The 19,275-nt window shown below is 53.3% G+C and overlaps 1 protein-coding gene across 3 annotated transcripts in view; it reads left to right on the top strand.

The window, feature by feature from the left end:
- Window positions 1–19,275, top strand: part of LOC116236834 (rho GTPase-activating protein 39-like) — a 42,340-nt gene that overhangs the window by 16,437 nt on the left and 6,628 nt on the right. For all 3 annotated transcript variants that reach the window (XM_031605651.2, XM_090151908.1, XM_090151909.1), the window contains exons 2-5: window positions 3,599–3,997; window positions 10,598–11,906; window positions 13,982–14,528; window positions 15,367–15,456. In XM_031605651.2, the coding sequence (XP_031461511.2) occupies window positions 3,599–3,997; window positions 10,598–11,906; window positions 13,982–14,528; window positions 15,367–15,456 (2,345 nt within the window). The remainder of the gene's footprint in view (window positions 1–3,598; window positions 3,998–10,597; window positions 11,907–13,981; window positions 14,529–15,366; window positions 15,457–19,275) is intronic.

The raw sequence follows: 19,275 nt of genomic DNA, 5'->3' as shown, positions 1-19,275 counted from the left end.
AGGAAATGAGAGTAGCTACTGAAATGTCACTGGAAAAAAGTAGGAGTGACTGCAATCGCCCTCTAGTAGATTAGCGCTGGTGGTGGGATCTGCCTGGTGTGGGGCTGCAAGCAGCCCTGCTGTGAGCTGCAGTTCTTGTGCGAGGGCTGGGAGCAGCACCTCTGTGTAAGGTGTGGAGGTGATGCTGGTGCTTCCCTTCACACTTGCAGTGTTCGCGCTGTCCCACGGCTCCTGGAGCTCTTCATTCACCTGCAGACATGTACGCCGTCCTTTGAGCGCAGCCTCCTTTCGTGCTGTTAGCTGTGTGGCCATACGCTGACTGTACGCACACTGAGGTTCCCTGGAGTCTTTGTCACAGAGCAGCTTGAGCAGGAAGGGACCCGCACGGATCATCAGCATCAAACCCTGACTCCACTTAGCACCACCCTGAGTTCAGACCATATTTCTGAGAGTGCTGACAAGGAGTGTAATTTCACAGGTGCTTCTCATTGTTGTGGGACCATGTTTAAATCTGCTGGAGGCTCTTTGAGGCCATCCGTCGTCAGGACCCCACTCAGTATGGAGTCAATATTAGGCCATGAAGGACTGGGCTCTACCTTAAAGAAGGGAACTGTGGGAATGAGGTAGGGCCTGGCGTGGGGCACACAGGAGCAGAAATAGCAGAACGTGGAAGTGAAATGGGAGATCAAGGCATGAGACCTCTCCTTGACACCCTGCAGAACGATGTCCTTGCAGCTCAGGGTGCCCTGAAACGATGAGTTCCCATGGTTCTCCATGGGGCTGGGCTGTCACCAGAGGATGAAAGAGCTGGACCTGGAGCTGGTGGTTGGAGGGAGGGCTTCATGCAGGGGCCTAAGTGACTTGGGCAGTGGTGGCAAGAAAGTCAGCTGCCTTGTGAAGCAGTGGTTGTTTGGTTTCTTGGGGTTTCTTCCCTGTTCCTTCAGGTGATATTTTTCCCCCTCCAGGTGCTGCTCCCTTCCATTTCTGGACACTTCCGTTTATTTAAAACAGAATTTTAAATTTATTCTCTCCTGGACTCACATTAGTGTTATAGTCGTTGTGAGAAGGCTGACTCAGGGGATGTGAGCAGCACACCTGGTGCTCACATGGGTTTGTATTGCTCTGTCGCTGCTCCTTTCACATGCTTGCAGTGGCTTCTTGTTCGCATGAGTCAGGCCTGTAGGTGCACCCTGAGGAGCCCTGCTGTGGCAGAAGCCCCAGGGATAGGATGTCCAGCATCCAGGCTTCAGGGCAGGCCTGGAGTGTTCTGATCCTTGGAGAGCTTTGTGCTTTCTTTGCTTTGGCTTACCGATAAAGCTGGGGGGCATTAGGCCCCCTGCAGTTCTGTATACAGTACAGCTGCGTGGGCTGGGCTGTAGGAGCCATGCTACGTTCTTTCAGGCTGAAATAGCCTTTTAGTTAGGATTGTTATTTATTATTTATTATCTTCCTTAGCTTCCTTTGCCAACCAAGGCCCCGGCAGGAGCTGCAAGCAGGACAAACCCAGGCTCACCTCTTTGTTTCTGAAGGAGCAAAGTTTGCAGATATAAATCATGCCTGTCCCAGGGGCAGGCGGGACGGAGCCGCACCTTGGCCTTTTACCTGCTGTTTGTGCAGCACTCCGTACAAACAAGGTCTGTCAGGGCTGCCTGAGCCTTTGGCTGAGCACCGACCTGCACAGCACTACAGTTGTGCACAACGTGCTCCCTGCTGCTCCTCGCACGACTGGCTCGTGGGGCTGGTGCTGCACCCGGGACCTCAGCCCCCATGGCAGCCCCACGGCCCACCAGCAGGTCTGCGTGTGAGTGCCTTTGGAGCCTGAGCGAAAGGCTGAAGCTGGGGCCTATTTGCAAACTCAGAGGCTTGGAAAGTATTTGTGTATTTACTTAGGATACAAAGGAAGCTTCTGAAACTCTCAGACAATAAAGGAGGATGCACGCTGGGAATGTGTTTTTGTTTTTGGAAGCAAGTGGGGATTTTGTTGAAATTCCTCCTTTCTGTTGAAGTCTGAGCTCTGCTGCCCAGATGGGCGCTCTGGCTCCGAGCAGCACCTCGAACCGGGGTCGGTTGGTGGGGAATGCTGCAGCCAAAGGCGTTCTGTCCCACTGGAAGCGGAGTGGACCGAAGCCACACAGCGTTCCCACCGGCCTGACAGCAGTGGTGCTGCTGTGCGGTGGCAGCGGGGGCTGGGAGTGGGGCACGGGGACCCAACCTGCGCTGCGTCCAGGGTCTGCCGTGGGGTGGGCAGCGACAAGGCCTCATTCGGATGGTTCCGGAGAAACTTCTTCTCGTGGTGGGGAGTCTGAATCCATTTCTCTGTCCAAGTTATGACTTTATCTCCAATCCTGTCTTTATCACGTCTTTCCAGAGTTCCTGATGTTATGTTCCAGACTTGTGTGGCAGCCCGGTGCTGGCCCTGCTCCAGGAATGTGCTCCTTGCCTTTCCTTCTCTTCCTTTACGTGTGATTGTGATTGTACCAGCATTTCAATGTGTTCTGTGCAGATTTTTGCCTCATTAAGCTCCAACTCGGTAATCCTCAGCCCCAAATGTAAGGCGAGCAAAGAGGTCACCCACTAAAGGCGTCCACTTACGTGTCTTTGCACGCAGAGATAAATGTGGGCTTGTTAAAACGGAAGACTATAGTTAGCAACACACACTCGGTCATGGCCGAGTGCCATGAGAAGAATTCGTTATTTTCAATAGCTTGCACTTAACAGAAAATAGCTGACCTCTCCTCCCTCCCGAGGAGCAGCAGTGCTGGTAGGGCTGGTCGGCGCCTCACATCTTTGCTAATCCTCTTGCTGGCAAAACAGACCCCAGCCTTCGTGCTCTCGAACGTTACAGCTCCATCGCTCCGCCGTGTCCCGCAGGGCGCTTTCTGTCTGCCGAGCCAACACTGTGTGACCGCCTCCCTCCTCCCACCACCTCTGCCTGAGCCGTGTTCCTGCAGTGCCGTGGCTGTGCTGTGCTGCTCCATGCTGCCTTCCTCTCTCAGCAGTGGCATGCTGGGCCCACAGCTCCCAGCAGCTCCTGCCATTAGCTGCCCACAAGTGTGGGTCTCAGTCCCCTTCTGAGTCCCCCTCTGGCTGTGCCCAGCTGAGCTCTGTCACAGCTCGATGGTTTCAGGCACTCTGGCTGCCCATCAGCCCGGCTTTTCCATTTCCTTATCCTGTCTTCGCTGCTGTCTCCTGGGATTTCTCCTGCCAGCACCGCCGGGCTCTTCTGCTGCCCTCCTTTTCCTCTTTGATGCTGTTGTTATGGATAACACCCCTCTGCAGTTTGCAGTGCCCTCAATATCAGCAGTCATTGATTCATTCCTTCTGCTCCCATCGGTTCCATTGGGCTGTTTAGGGATGGCTGTTCTGTGTGCTTCCCACCCCTGAGCTGTGGCACAGGGGCTGCAGCCCTTAAAGTCAATTAGGGGAAAGAAGGCCAGACTCCACAAACTCTGTCTGTGTCGCTCCGCGTTTATCCTTTGAGCTCCCATGGTCTCACCAGGGCTGGGTTTGTTTTACCAGTGTGGTGAGCGCTGCTCCCCATGCCCTCACTGCCCACCCCCCTCCTTGCCCACACTAACGTGGCTCTTGTTCCCCACAGCTCGGACTGGGTGGAGATCATTGAGCCCCGCTCCCAGGAGCGGATGTACGTCAACCTGACCACCGGGGAGTGCGGCTGGGAGCCCCCCCCCAACCTGAAGGTGCGCCAGTCGGACCAGAAGCAGTGGTGGGAGCTCTTCGACCACAACAACAACCGCTTCTACTATTACAATGCCATCACGCGGCAGACGGTGTGGCACCGGCCCCAGGGCTGCGACATCGTGCCCCTGGCACAGCTCCAGGCCATGAAGCACAGCTCCCAGCCTGACTGCCGGGGCCGGCAGCACCGGGGCAGCAGCGGCAGCGAAGGCAGGAGCACCCCCATCCCCACAGCCCTGCTGCAGGAGATGGAGAGGAGCAAAGGGGACTGTGCCACCGACAAGAGGCCGGACACGGGCAGGTAGGAGAGCTTTGGTTTATATTTACAGGTCTCTGGGCAGGCACCGATGTGCAGCCTGTGCCCAGGAGGGTGCAGTGCTGGGCAAAGCACTGCCAGGTGGCACTCAACTGCCCTCCTTGTCCTGAATAAAGCCATCCCCTTCCACTGCTGCAGTAACACTTGAGCATCCACATTTTTGTGGAGTGCCATAAAAATACAGATCAAAAGATGATTGCTGCTCTGCAGCCCTTCGTACCCAGCAGGACGAGAGGGGACAGGCAAGGCTGCTCACTGCTGTGATGGGAGCTCTGTGGGATGTGGTGATGGCACCTGGTCAGGTTTGCTGGGCTGGCCAGGGACACGGGTGGGCTGCTTTGCTTTTTCCCGTCCCTGCTGGTACAAGCAAGTAGCTGTGCTCTGTCCACTGCAGCCCCCTCCACCCTGGCCAAGCTGTGAGTAGCCAAGACACAGTGGTCTGCAGGGGATGGAGCTCAGCTACTTTCTTGTATCAATCCTGCAATGAAAGAACAATAACGGGATGCTATTTGGTTTGGCTGAGAGATTTTCTTGCACTCAAACCAGTCTGACAACAATCAAGATTTTTTCATATTGAAACTTTGCCAGCTTGAGCTGCACAAAAGCATTCCCTCCCTGGTCAGTGCCGGGATGGCCTCTCATTGCCCTGCCTCCTCCGTGCCCTGTCTGCATCGTCCTCCTGTCGAGAACGTGGTGCAAGCAGTGGGGAAGGCTGTGCAGTGGGTGCTGCTGAGTCACACTCAGGAGAAGTGATTCACCAAGGCCTGGTGTAGTGCTGGGTGAGCCCGGCACTCCTCTCACCCCTTGTCCCTACTTTCCTCCTGCAGCATTTGGACAGGGTGATGCATCAGGCCAGGCATCTTTCACAACTTGCTTTTGGGATCGAGGTCACATCACTGCGTATGTGGTGCTGGAGAGGAGCGATGAGAAAGCCAAAATGTTGAAAACCTTGTAGGGTGGCAATTCTGGAGAATATCTGCTCTGGAGAGCTGTGAGCTCAGGTTCATCCCTTGCCTGCTGCTCCATGCAAGGTGCCTGTGTGTTCACTGAAGACCTGCTGATGCACAAGAAAGAGCCTGTGACTTTGACCCTGCAGTGCCTCCTGCTGAAGGGCCAGTGCTGAGGAAGGTGCTCAGCTTGTTTGGGAGCTGACAGTCTGCTTGGTCTTGTGTCACTTTTCCAGATCTCTGCACTATTAAGCCAGTGGCAGCTGCTTACAGATGTTTTTGTGGAAGGAGATCAAGTGTTGTTTCCCTGCACAGCCATCACATGTAGACACTGCTATTTGCAAGCAAGCATTAGCATGCCTTGTTTTGGCATGGAAAACACTTGCCCTACCCAAATCTGACAGCTTAGGAGAGACTTCTTGTGTTTTTCTAGCTTACAGAATGGTGAGTGAGGAGCTGAACCCAAAGCAAAGGCTCCCAGGTGGGTTCTGGTACCCTCGGTGAGGTGTCTGGACTAGCAGCAGCAAAAGCTTGTCAGCTCTGCTGTCTGCATTTTTCTCCAAAGACAAACACGAGCATGTCCTTTCTTCCTTCGGCAGGAATACAGCTGTATAAACAGAAGGCAACTATGTTGAGTGTTCTTAGTAGCATTTGACATCTTTATAGGTACCTGCACCCGAGACCATTTCATTTATGTCTCTAACGGCAGCATGGACCATTTGTTTTTCTTCCCTTTATGTTTGTCATCCCATGATAGATGGAGAGGCTGGAGGAGCCTGGATACCCAAGAGGGGCCTCTTACTATGGAGAGCTGGGGGAAGGGATCTGGTCCTTTTTTTTCAGTAATACTTTGCGGTTGAGGGTTTTTCTATTCTTTTAGCAGCCTGTTGTGCCCTGCCTTCCCCTCGTGCCTCTTACCAGTGCTGCTAAATCTGGGCACTGCTCTCCACAACCTCAAGTGGAACAGGGATGCTCCCACGCCGGTGCACGCTGCTGGTGGCTGGTCCCTCCTCCTACGTGCCCTGCTGCTTTTCCTGCCCTCCCATCACACGAGCTCAGAGCAGATTCTCTGGAGATAAGCCCAGTACTGTGCAGGCAGTTGGGAGGCTGACCTCCCTGTGAAAATGGCAGCTGCTTTCACTTGCTGCTGTCACTGTGGGAAAATGGCTCCCTGTACCTTGAAAAGGGTGCTGCTGGAGAAATGGCTGCTCTGAGAAACTGAGTTTGGTGGGAGATCCCAGAAGGAGGTGGTGGACCCAGGAACCCCATCCTGGCTGGGTGGTGTATCTGCTCTCTGCTCTTGCTCTGCTTTTATTATGCATCTCCAATATCCAAGCTCTGAAAGTGTTCCCTTGCACAGCCTGAGACCAGCCTGGGTCTGAGAGCAGCCAGCAACGTTCTGGAAGTGTCTGGTGAGCCGCCCACCATGTGCAGGGTTTTGCCAGAGCTCCTTATGGCACAGGGGAGAGAGCTGGGATCAGACACAGGGCACGTGGCCAGCAGTGGGGACAGGCTGCACTCAGGCTTACCGTGCTAACAGGGGGAGTGGGAGAAGGGTCAGAGAGGACATGTGACACAGGAGTGAGTGAGGCCGATGGAGGTGGCTGTGAGGGTCCCCCAGCCTCTTTATGTCTCTGCTGTACCTCATCAGAGGCCTGTGTCTCTCAAGTCCCCAGCATAAGTAATGCCAGTGCTGAGATCTTCATAAAAGAACTTAGAGGTGGGCCTGTGCCAACCTCATGAAGTTCAACAAAGCCAAGTGCAAGGCCATGCACCTGGGCTGGGGCAATCCCAAGCACAGATACAGGTTGGGCAGAGACTGGCTTGAGAGCAGCTCTGAGGAGGATTTGGGGGTGAGGCTGATAATAGATTCAACATGAGCCAGCAATGTGTGATCGTTGCCTGGAAGGCCGATCTGTCCTGGGTTGCATCCAGACAAGTGTGGCCAGCAGGTTGAGGGAGGTGCAGCCCCTCTGCTCTGCTCTCCTGAGACCCCACCTGGAGCACTGCGCCCAGTTCTGGAGCCCCTGACACAAGAAGGACTTGGAGCTGTGGGAGCAGGTCCAGAGGAAGGCACAGAGATGATCAGAGGGCTGGAGCACCTCCTCTGTGAGGACAGGCTGAGAGAGCTGGGGCTCTGCACCTGGAAAAGAGAAGGCTTTGAGGAGACCTTATAGCAGCCTTCCAGTACCTGAAGGGGCCTAGAGGGAAGCTGGGGAGGGACTTCTTATGAGGGCGTGTAGTGACAGGACAAGGGGAAATGGATATTTATATGTAGTTGACTTAGACTACATATCAGGAAGGAATTCTTTACTGTGAGGGTGCCAAGGCACTGGAACAGGTTGCCCTGTGAGGTTGTGGATGCTTCCTCCCTGGAAGCACTGACGGCCAGGCTGGATGGGCTGTGAGCAACCTGGGCTGGAGGAGGTGTCCCTGACTATAGCAGGGGGCTGGAAATAGGTGATCTTAAAGGTCCCTTACAATCCAAACCATTCTATGATGCTTTGATAAAAAAAACACTTCCATGTTTGCTGATACGGGCTTGTTTCTGTGCACATTTATGCTGCTGGCCTTTGGGCAGGACCTGTGCACGGGGTCTTGCACGTGTCTGCAGAGGTGGATCTGGGTGGATCTGTGCCATTCTCCATCCCCACATCCAGCATGGACACTGTGGGCAGCAGCAGCAGTGCTGCTGGGTGCAGCATCCCTCTTCATTTGCCTTTCTGAAAGCACCAGGAAAATGACTGCTGAAAAGGGCAGAGCTGAGGAGTGGGACCTCTTCTGCAGACTGCTGGGAGGGAAGAGCAAACAATGGGCAGTCCAGGAGCAAGCTGGAGGCTGGTAAGAGCTGCTGCAGTTGGGTGCGGGCTGGGAAAGCCAGAGCCAGGCTGTGGTGTTTTTATTGGAGCTGCTTGAAAGCATTCCTCGAAGGAAGCGTCTCAGGGGACACAGCTAAGTCTCATGCTGGTGGCTTAAGAGCAGGCTGTGCTAGCACTCCACTGCTGGCTCCTCTTCCCATCAGGCCTTCTGCAGCTCAGCAGAACAAGGCTGAGCCTTTCTCCGTGCTGGGAAATCAGGAAGTCCCAGTTCCCCTCTGCTTCATTTTCTTGGCGTCTGAGGGTGAGGTTGGGGCAACCAAGAACTCTTTCATGGTGATGAAAAAGCCTTTTTGGAAAAGCCTCGTCCTCTCCACAGTCATGCCTCTTAATGCTGTCAGAGAGGTTGGAGGTGACACATTGTGTCTGAAATCGAACTGGTAACCTCTCATATGGCACGCATTTAAGGATTTCACTTCTCCAGTATCTTCCCTTACAAAGCTCCTGGTCTGTGGGAGCATGGTGGCCATGGTCTAGCTGGAGTAGCATGGCTGCACTGTCCCCATGGGATGTCCCAGTGGAGCTGAGCAAGGGACACTTCAGGAATGGGCAAACATGGGCTGTCTGATCCTGTCCTAACACCCAACCCACAGTCACAGTGAGCCGGGGGCAGCAGCGGCCCCTGCATGGCTGTGCTGTGTGGCTGTAACACAGAGGGCCCACTGAAGTCATCCCCTTTTAGCAGGTGGAAGTGAGAGCAGTGGGCTGGTGCTAAGCTCTGCCAACTCTGGAGGTTTCATAGGTTTCACCCAAACAGATGGTTTAGATGGAGGTGCAGGTGGTTCTTCTCCAAGCTGTTCTATCCAGGTGTAGCTCTGGGGACTCCGCAGCCTTTTGTTGTGAAGGTGAAGAATAGCTTAGCATATTGACAGGCAGTGCTGAATTTTGTGAGTTTGGTTTTTACACTCAAATTCCTCCCTCAGGGGAAGGCTGGGTGAGAGGTGGGTCAGCTGCCCCTGGGAAGAACGTGGGGCAGTGAGGGGCTGCCCACTTCTGCAGTCCAGTGTGAGTGGGGAGCTCCTCCTCCCTGTTGGATGGGTGGGTGTCAAAACTCTCATTTAAAAGCATACCAAGTGTTGCTGCTCTGGTTCTTCAGGTTGGTCCAGGAGCTCTTCTAGGAACAGCTGTGTTTTCAGCAGTGCATGTAGGAAGGATGCTCGGGCAAGGAGCAGTGCGTGGTGGGCTGCAGGGCTCCCATGAATGCCACCTCCATCACAGAGGATCGGGGTGTCCCGATGAGCCTCGTGGGGCTGGGGAGGAGGGCAAGCGTGTGGAGAAGGTGGGTCTGTGTGCCTGCGCAGAGGGCATGGAGGGCAGGTCATCAGGGAGGTGTGGAGAGCAAGTGTTATGGGTCAGATAGGGAAAAATGGCTTTGAAGAGTTCTGGGAGCACCTCCTGTGCACAGGCAGTGCACCCTGGGGTCTGTCCAGTGACACTGAGGGCAGATACGTGGACAGAGCGTGGGAAACAGGGCCGAATTCAAAGGGACTTTTCCTGGGGAGGGCGGTGCCTTTTAAGACCTGAAATGTCGGGCTGGTTCCACAGCCTTTTCTCTGTCTTCTCAGACAGAGTGGGTGCAGCTGCTGCCCGGCAGTGGGGTGATGTTACGCTGCAGAACTTGCCTGTGGGACTGGGAGGCTGCAGGGAGCCTGCTGGGTTGTGGCTGATGCTGAGCACCATCACGAGGCACTGAGCATCTCTGGCAGCAGAGGTTTGCAAAGCCGTGAGAGCTGAGTGGAGCCAAGGGAACCAGATCTGTGGATGTCTGGACTGTACCGGAAGGACCTACCTGATCAACCAGACATCCCATAAACCAGAGACGTCCATCCCATAGCACCTCCTGTAGACCTTATACGTTTTGCTGTAAGATAAACATGGATTTACAAACTTAGATTAGAAAAATAACTATTCTCTGGAAGGATTTTTATCACTGTTTGACAGTCTGTAAATGAACACGTGGGGTTATTTGTACAGCACCCCTCCTGGAGTGCTGGGAGCACTGGGGCTGTTCAGTCTGGAGAACAGCAGGCTCTGGGGAGACCTTACTGAGGCCTCAGTACCTACAGGGGCCAACAAGAAAGTTGGACAGGGACTCCTAATCAGGGAGTGTAATGAATAGGAGGAGGGAGAACGGCTTTAAACTAAAGGGAGATTTAGATTACATGTTAGGAAGAAATACTCTACTGTATGGGCACAGGCTGCCCTGAGAAGCAGTGGGGCCCATGCCTGGAGGTCCTCAAGCCAGGCTGGGTGGGACCCTGGGCAACATAATGCAGTGGGGAGATGTCTCTGCCCATGATGTGGGGTTGGAATTGGATGTTCTTTAAGGTCCCTTCCAACCCAAACCGTTTTGTGGTTCTGTAATTTTTCTGCTAGCTGCTGGAGTGCTGTAGAAAAGCTTACTGGCCTTCAGCTGGTCGTTCTGTCTGCTGTTGCAGTTAATGAGCCTTTGGAAGAGTAGGCTGCTTCCTGTCTTGGTGCTGCTGATACCAAACAGGTGGAGTAGGAAGAACTTATTTCATCTCCTTGTTCTGCTTTTGGCGACTCGGGCTTTTCTCACGTGTGTAGCAGCAATGTGTTGTTATTTCAGGAAGGGGGATCTCCAGGGGAAAAAAAAAAAAAAAAAAAACTATGAGAAGCCCATGTAGCTTGGGGAATCTCCAGGTGCTTTGGCGCTAACATTCTGGTATGTGGCAGAAGTAGAGGATAATTCAGTTATAACATTCTTAAATAATTCTCCATTTGTGTCTTTCTTCCTTTAGGGAGACTCCTACCCACTGGCAGCCTCTGCCAGGTACAAAAGCAGCCATGTTGGTCAAAGTGAACAGTTTAAAGCAGGTCCCGGGCTCTTCGAACAGTTCCCTTCATCTGCAGAGCGCTCCGGAGACCAACAGCCAGAAATCTCTTCCAAAACCAGCCATATATGCGCAGCCTCAGTCCGTGTCCCAGAGCCCTGGAGCCACAAAGCAAACACCTACCGGAGAAGGAAAGCAGTCTATGCAAATCAAAAAGACGGAGAACGGCGGGTTTTGCCTTGTGCTGATGAATGGTCCAGCTTCTCAGACTCCTCCAAGGAGCCAGACAGGAACTCCTCAGCCTGCCTCCCCCAAGTACGCCTCCCCTGCACCTATATACGATGAGCCATCTTTAGAGTCTCCAATTTACGACGAGCCACCAGTAGATATGGACACTGAGAGCATCGCCGTGAGTGGGATGTCTCCACCAAGGTCGCCAAGCAATAGCTTAAAGAAGCAGCTGCAACCAACCAAACTATTACAGCATCCAAGTGTGCAGCAGCAGCAAGCTGCAAAGAAACATGCAAGAAATCCTTCTTCCACTGACTACAGCCCAGCTGGCAGAGAATACATCAAACACATGGTCAACGTTGACCAGTCTTTCAAAGTCTCCCACTCGGCAGCTGCAGCAGCTGATGCTTCTACTAAACTGCCTGGTCAGCTGGCGTCAAAGGACAGTTTCAAGCAGTCTTGGAGGATCTTGGAAGCCAATGTTCTCAAGAGCATAGAAGCCCACCACAGTCGGCAGAACAGCCTGCAAACTCAAGAGTACCCAACTGCTATAAGCCATCAGGATTCCGGTTATTCAACCGGCCCTTCTCCAAGCTTGAGAAAAAGGAAAGGAAGGAGGCAAGGCGCAGGTCAGGGGCGGCCCGGCTCTGTGGGCAGCAGCAGCGAGCTCACGGCTTTGAATGACAAGCTGATTGCTGAGATGCGTGCTGTGGTGGGCAGGACAGCAGCCTGCCGGGGGAGCAAAGCCAGCCTCGATGCTCAAAGTCTGGAGAGCGGCATCCCCGCAGAGAGCGGCAAAGTCCGATTCCAGTCTGACCACCTGAAAAAGTGCATCAACCGGAGCTCGAGGGATGACGTCTCGGCCAGTAACAGGTCTCTGTACAGACAGGGCCTGGAGAGCAGGGGCAGCTTCCCCAGCGACATGGCTGCTCTGCAGGACACAGTGCGGCAGAAGAGGACTTTTGAGAAAGTAGATTCTTTGGAAAAGAATGTGACCAGCCGGACCAGCTTGGCTTCATCAGGTGCCACGCGGCGCTCCTCCCAGGTACCTCCCCGTCTGCCCCAGATTAACTCGTGTGTCTCTGGAGTGTCGTGGTGCTGAGCCTGGTGCTCCGGGGGTCAGTGCGTGTACTGCACACTGAGCAGTGTGCCTGCAGGACAGCAAGCAGCTCATGGAGTGCCTGGGCTTTGTAGGCAGGGAGGAGAGGAAGTGGTGGAGGGGTTGGTGTGCCTGTGCAGCTGTGGTGTCCTCTGTGCTGCTGTGGTTTGTATTGTCCTGTTGTTTGCAGGAAGCTCCACTGCACTTTGTTCTGCCCTTTGTCAAAGAACTTGAAGGTGAATCTCAGGGTGTGAAAGCTCAGAAGGATGCGGATGGGTCAGCCCAAGGGGTTAACATGCAGCACCCTGGGGCAGCAATGCCAGTGGTGCAAGTTATGTTCCCTGTTAAAAGGCGTTTGTTCATCACTGTAGATCCACTGCCTGCAGTTTTAGTGGTCTTCATATCTTCTTCGGTAGCCTTTGCCCTTGTGTATCCTGTCTGAGCTGGGGTGCCCAGGATTGGTGGGGAATGGGATTCAGGGGCAGGATTTGCACAGCAGCTTGACAGCATTTTGTCTTTTTCACTCTCATCCATTTGTGATGTTTCCTTACGTTCTGTTCTCTTCTGATCACTCCTCAGCATTGAGTTGAAGTGTTCAGAAAACTGCTGACGGTGTCCCCAGCATCTTTTTGTTGGAAGCAGCTATTTTAGAGCCCGTCTGTGTGCCTGCATGACTGGTGCCATTGTTCTCCACCACAGCACCACACCACAGCACTTCGGCAGGATTTAGTTTGCCATCTTTCCTCCTGTTTGGATTTGGAGGGCCCTCATGGCACATGGTTTAATTTCAGATTTAATTTCCACTGAAATCACCTCATGTCCAGTGCAGCCTTGGTGCTTTCTGCCTTTGCTTTCTCCTCTGTTAAATCACTGCTGCTGTGCAGCCCATGCCTGCAGCTCTCCCATGGGATGCAGCGGACAGCTCTGCACAGCAGGCAGCTCCATTTGCACCCTCTTCTGTATCTGCTCCTATTTGTTAGTCCCTGGCCTTCCTTGAGGAAACTTAGTGAAGCTCCCTGCCTGTTTCAGTTGCTCTGATGAGCTGGAAGGTGTGACTTCTGGTACAGGGCCAGGGCAGAGCTGAGCATGGTGTGTCCATGATGCACCAAACAGAGAAGGGAATTGCTGTGTGTGTGTCAGAATAACGTGTTTTGGGGCTCACTGAGGGCCTTCGCTGTGTCAAAAGGTGACGCGATTTCTGTTTCTTAGTCTTCTTTTTGAAAACAAAAACCACAAGATCATCTTGGTTGGCTTTTTCCTTCTCGCCAGGGATCTCCTTGGAGAATGCAGCGCACGCTGCGGGCTGTTGAACACTTAGTGGCTGTAGGTGGGAATGGGAGGTTGAAGAAAACAGTCTGGTTCCTCTATCAGCTTGCTGGGTGTCTGAGTTCAGTGTGTGTCCCAGGCTGCTGCTTCCATCCAGAACTGAATTCGAGACTGGCAAAATGAGTGTATTTTTCTCACAAGTAGTTATTAACTGTAATTTTCTTGGGATCAGTGATACCAGAGCTCTAATTATGTAGTTATCCTTAGAGATGGCTGGGGAAGAAGGCTGGGCAAGTGCTGCATGTGAGATTGCACACGGTGTCTGGGGGGAAAGAAGCCCTTTGTCTTGGCTGCATGCCCTGTGTGCTTGTGATGGGTGGACTGGTACATGGAGCACATGAGCTCTGAGGGGGCTGGCAGTGAGGAGTCGGAGCACCTGGCTGCTTGGTGTGTGCCTGGTGCGTGAGGAGCCGGCCCAGCTCCTGCCTGCACTGCTCCCAGCAGCTCTAGGACAAGCAGCCCTGTTACTCTTTGCCCCATCCCCTTTGTGCTGCCCTTGGGGATGGTGTCAGTGTGCGAATGTGCCAGCCTGGCTCTCGCAGATCTGCAGTTGTCAGCAACAAACAGCACAAAGCCATGTTTTGTACAGATGCACTGCTTTGCAGTTGCTGGTAGCCCCATGACCCACTGTTGTGAATTTTTCTATCAGGGCTAGGAGTCAGCTAAGCTGCTTTTAACACTTTTCTCCTTTGCAGCCCGGAGCAATAGAGTTGGACCCCAAGCAGGAGAGCAGTGGGCAGCCCGGCAGCTGTATGGGATACCATTTCTCTTACAACACCCTGCGGAAGCCCATCTCCCAGAGCAGCATGGCAGACTGGGCTTCTAAAAACCTGAACATGCACACTCAGGGCATCTTCCGCCGCAGGATCTCCATCTCCAACATGCTGTCGTGGAACGGCGGCTCTATCAAAAAGCCGATGCTCATCACGAGCAACCGCACCATCAAAAAAGAGGCGTGTGAGATGTTCAAACTGGTGCAGAGCTACATGGGAGATCGCCAGACTCGCATGGACCGCAATCACGTGGCGTTGGTCACGGTCACCAAGTGCTGGAGCATGCAAGGCTTACGGGACGAGCTGTACATACAGTTGATCCGGCAGACAACAGATAATACCTGCTACCGAAGCCTGGCGTGGGGCTGGGAACTGATGGCCATCAGTTTGGCCTTTTTCTCCCCATCGCCCAAATTCCAGTCCTATTTGGAAGGTTACATCTATCGCCACCTGGACAGTGATGAAAACAGTAAGTGCCTCACACACACCAGCAGCGCTCTGGTGGGTTCTGTGTAAGAAATAGGCAGTAAGCAGGTAGTCACAGCCAGAGCTTTGTTCCCCAGCACCACGTGCTAGGGGAGTCCGTCCTTCCTCAGCAGGAGGAAACTGCCATCAGCTCATCTCCCATGAGGGTATTTGTTGGTTGATTTGTGACTATTTCAGCAGTGCTTGTTGTGACTTGTCCAGTCTCAAAAATCCAGAGCACTTACTCCCACCTGGGGCTTCAGATGTAGGTTCGTGCCTCCCATGAATCCTTAGAGCAGGTGCAAAGATTCTGTCCAAAGCACATCTGGGTCCTGGGGGCAGCAGTGCTGCAGTGCTGGATGTGCAGCATTCATTAGGGTTTTCTTGAGGATTCTCCCCAAAACCATTCCTTGCAACTATGCTTGTTCCTGGAGCAAAATTCCTCCCTGCCAGCACTGGGATCCAGTCATCGGGGGTAATAATCTGAACTATTTAAGTGAGTTATTGCTTCTGCTGGTAGTTGGGCAATGAGTTTATTTAGGTGTCAGTTTGCTGCCTGGAGCCCCTTCTCAAATGCATGGCCATTCAGAGAAGCTGAGTGATGTCCTGGGCCCCTCAGAGGGCACGTTTGGAGCTGGCTGTGGTGCAGGACCCTGAGCAGACCTTCCTTTCCTGGAGCTGGGCTGGCTGCTTTTGTTCCTGTCTGTGGGCACTGCTGGGCTTTGGGATTTTGTCATGCCATGATATTAATGCAGAGCCTCTCTGCACCACACTGAAACAGTGGAGGACAGGGAGCATTTGGTCTCCTCTGTTGCTCACGTAATGGTGCTTTGACTTTTCAGTTGCACAACGTATCAAGGAGCTTGTGGATCTGAAGAACAAGAAGAATTCAAAATCCAGGAAAAAGAGGAAACAAAACACCGAGGAGGAAGGTAAAAGGAGGCAGGGAACAAGACAGAGGGTTGCGCTGACTTCAGATGCACTTGATTGCTGAGCTCTGCTGAAAATCAGATCATTTATTTGAGTGCATAGGCTTAGATTTAGGAAGTTTTGCTGCACAGCTTTGTGTGGGGTCTGGCTGGAGCGTGGGCAGAAGGGAGCGATGCAGGTGGGCAGTAGGTGGGTGTAGGTGCCCATGGTGGCAGTGGGAACCCTTTCATTCACTGAACAAGGATTTTAACTTGGCTGCTGACCTGGGGCTGTCATTCAGCCTATCTGTACATGCCACAGACTTCTCTATGGCACATTCCAGTGTTAGAAGCCACACCAGCCAGCACTGTGAAAAGAACCTGTCTCAGTGTTGCTATGGACTTTGAAAGCCACCACTCAACCTGAGGACCTTCACAGGGACATTGACATCTGGTGAAGAGCTCCGCCTTGCCCAGGTACAGGTGTACCTTTGCCCACGCTTCCTGGACTGGGCAGTCCCTCTGCTCTTGCAGCCAGGGCATAAATAACATCTGTGCTGAGTGGACAAGAGCCCACATATTACTCCAGACTCATGTTTTACTGCTGCCTGCAGGAGAACAGATAATGCTTTGTCTGGCCTAAAATCTTCCCAGACTGAGTCTGTTCAAGTTTTTATATTGTTTCTAGGAAACTGGAGCCAAGCCTGTGCATTCATGTCAGGCAGCAGTTTGTTTATGGCAGCCTCAGTGTCTTTCATTGGGGGGAGCCGGATGCTGCTTCCTGCCTGGCTCCAGCATGCAGGTGCATCAGTGGGGACCTGGCAGCTGCACTGCTGCAGAGATTGCCCTCAGGTGGCACCTGCAGGTGTGGCAGGCAGCCCAGGTTGCTCGTTGGTCACAGCCACCTCAGAGCTGCTGCCCGGTGTGAGCCAACCAGCCTTCCTGTGGGGCTCAGAGCAGAGATCTGAAATAGCCTCATCGTTTAGGGGAGGAACGTGGCTTTTTCCTCTCCTGTTCAGGCCCTGCAGAGTTTAGCCCATTCCAAGCCTTTGAAAAGTCATCGTGCTGCTGTTAGAGGGACTTTGGTGTCTTTCAGGACAGCTCCCTCGCTCTGCACAGAGCGTGCTCCACCTGTGGGCTGAGCAGGCTCTGCTGTGGAATTCCCCCTGTGCTGTGTGCAGGGCTTGGGCTTAGGAAGAAGATAGAGGTAGTTTTTCCTTAAATGCATAGGTAAGAACTTGTACTCAAACAGCACGCCAAGGATACTTTATTAAGTTTGCAGAAAGAAGCACTTGAAAATCAGAAATGCTTTTGTGACCTTCAGTGGGGCTCTGATGACAGGCCACGTGCTGCTCCCTTCACAGGACTCTGCATGCTTCATTGCAAACAAAAGACCCGCTCTGGGAGTGAAGTGGGGTTTTAGGATAGCTGACCTGCTGCCCGCAGGCACAGAGTGCAAAGTGCAGCACAGGAGGCACGCAGGGCAGGGCTGGACACAGCTTGCATAGGTGACAGCAATGGGAGAGTTTCTTCTGGAGCTGCAGCTCAGTCAGGGCGATCCTGCTGGAAGTGCTGGGTGTCCGTGCTGTTCCTCGGGGTACCTCTGTCTGCTCCACCAGCCCCATCTGCCTTTCTTGTGAGCTTCCTGAAGCTGCAGGCTTGTTTTGGAAAGTTAATTAGTAGCCATGAGATACTTGCATGCTTGGCAATTTAGCAACAATTTAACAGAGAAATCTATAAGGAAGTTAAACGTAGTGTCTTCAAACGGCATTTGGTGATATATACAAAGATATGTATGTCTTTCAGAGAAAGGTGGAGTCAGAGCCGTAACTCCCCCCATACCTACTGAGCTTGTAAGCAAACATGAGGGTGAGCAAACGTTTAGCATCTGACAGGCACCCAAAGAAGTACTGTGAATTTTCCCACGCTTACCTATGCAATCTTCGTCTTCCAGCCTAATTCTCTGTGGGTAGATGAGGTATGGAGGTGGTGCAAGATCCTTTCACGGCTCAGTAACCCATTGAAAGGCAGAAGAATGAGTAGAAATAAATGATCTGCTTTCACAAGGACGATTGTCTCCTGATCCCACAGGAATGTTTGCTGGCCTTCGCTCTGAGCTGTACAAAGAGGCAGATAATGAGCTGCCAGCTTGGTGCTGGCGCGGGGTCTGCAGGGCTGTGAAAACTAAAGGTGCAGAAGGATCTCGTGAGGGCGCAGAGCTGGGCACACAAACACAACGGCTTCTGCTGTGTGAAAGTACGTGTCCAGGGCTGGGCTCCCAATCCGTGTTGTTTGCTGCATTTTTAAGACATTTTTTGGCAGGAGAGTGTGTTCCAGAAGGTATGTTCCCCCATGTGCCTCGCATGGGTTTTAACTTGTTATAAAAGGAGAGGTTCTTCGAGAAGCTCTCAGCATGTGTTTTTAGGCCAGCACATGGAAAAATATTTTCCTTTGCAAACTGTTTTTCACTGTGTGGGTTGTGAGGAGTCTTCTGTTCCTGAGCTCGCAGGGCTGCTGCGGGACCACAGGAAATGGCAGCTCAGCCTGGATTCCATCGGCCCGCCGTGCGCTTACAGAAGTGGAATTACCCCATGCAGCCCTGCCAGGCCAAGGCCACCTGTCCTGGCTGCAGCCAGTGGCTGGGGATGGGAGTGGGGACAGGCAGGGACGTGGCTGCCTGGCCTGGTGGGCGCAGTGTGAGCGTGGCTGGAGCAGGGCATGCACCGCAGGCAGTGCTGGCTGGGGTTCGGGCCTTTCCCTCGGAGTTCCTGGGAAAGCAGAAAGTCAGAAAGTGAGCTTCACCTGGACATGCCTGCAGGATGCTGCTGTGTCTCCTCCGAAACAGAGGGACGTGTTGCTCTGCTGGGGAAGCTTGTCCTCTTCCTGCATCGAGAGCATCTGAGGAACTCCAGGATCCTGACCAGCTTACCTACGCTATAGAGCTCTTGAAAGGCTGCTCTGAAATAAGCAGCATCTGACCAGAATGTAGATTTTAAAAGCCACAAGTATTTTGAACTCTGTTGCAAGCTTTAAGCCTGGCAGGGAATCAAATAGGGCAGATCTATTCAGTGCTTTCAGCAAGCAATTTGGGTTTGACTCGGAAAAGAACAAAAGGCCAACAGTTTTGGAAAAACTCTCCCAGCAATCAGTTGCTCTGTCAGTGCAAATGTTTCTCTTGGTGTCACAGGGGGATTAGCTCTGTGAATCCTGGTTCTGCTGCCCTCAGAGCTGAACCAAGCACAAGAGCAGCCCTTCTTGCAGAAGGCTGTGGCTCTCGCGGTGACACCGCCGGGCTCCAGTGCACCAGGTTACCTCACAGAGCTCCTTAGTCTTACGTTTGAAGGCTGCGCTGGAGGAGGCTGCAGCCAGGAGAGCGGGGGAGCATCCTGCAGGCCCTTGGGAAGCTGAGAGAGAACCCTGTGCGTTCCTTCATTCGCTGCCTTCATTCAGGCTCGGTGCTGATGCTGGCTCTGGCCCTGGCACGCCGCTGCCTCTCTCACTGTCCCAGTGTTTGAATCATAAACAATTGGTTTAAAACACTTGAAATCTTTCCTGGCAAGAGGCTGGCTCTGCGTGCTCGTTGTGAAGCTCATGCATCATTTGGATTCCCAGCCCTGTGCCTGTGAGCCCCACGGCTTCTGCCATGCAGTGGGGAATGGGGACTCACGCTCACATGTGTGCCTATGCCGGACACTGAGTCAGCAGTCAGACTGTGTGTGTGCAGGGCTGTGAGGTGCAGAGCTGTGAGGTCAGATCCCTCGGAGCCCAAGCACCAACTTGCACTAACACCACCTGCCACTGGGGCTGCGGGGCCGGGAGGGCTCGGCGTGCCCCACGGGAGGT

This window comes from Phasianus colchicus, chromosome 17 (genome assembly GCF_987193195.1).
Source record: "Phasianus colchicus chromosome 17, bPhaCol1.hap1.1, whole genome shotgun sequence".
NCBI lineage: Eukaryota > Metazoa > Chordata > Aves > Galliformes > Phasianidae > Phasianus > Phasianus colchicus.
The sequence above is the reverse complement of the archived record's forward strand: the minus strand, read 5'-3'. Positions and strand labels throughout refer to the sequence as shown.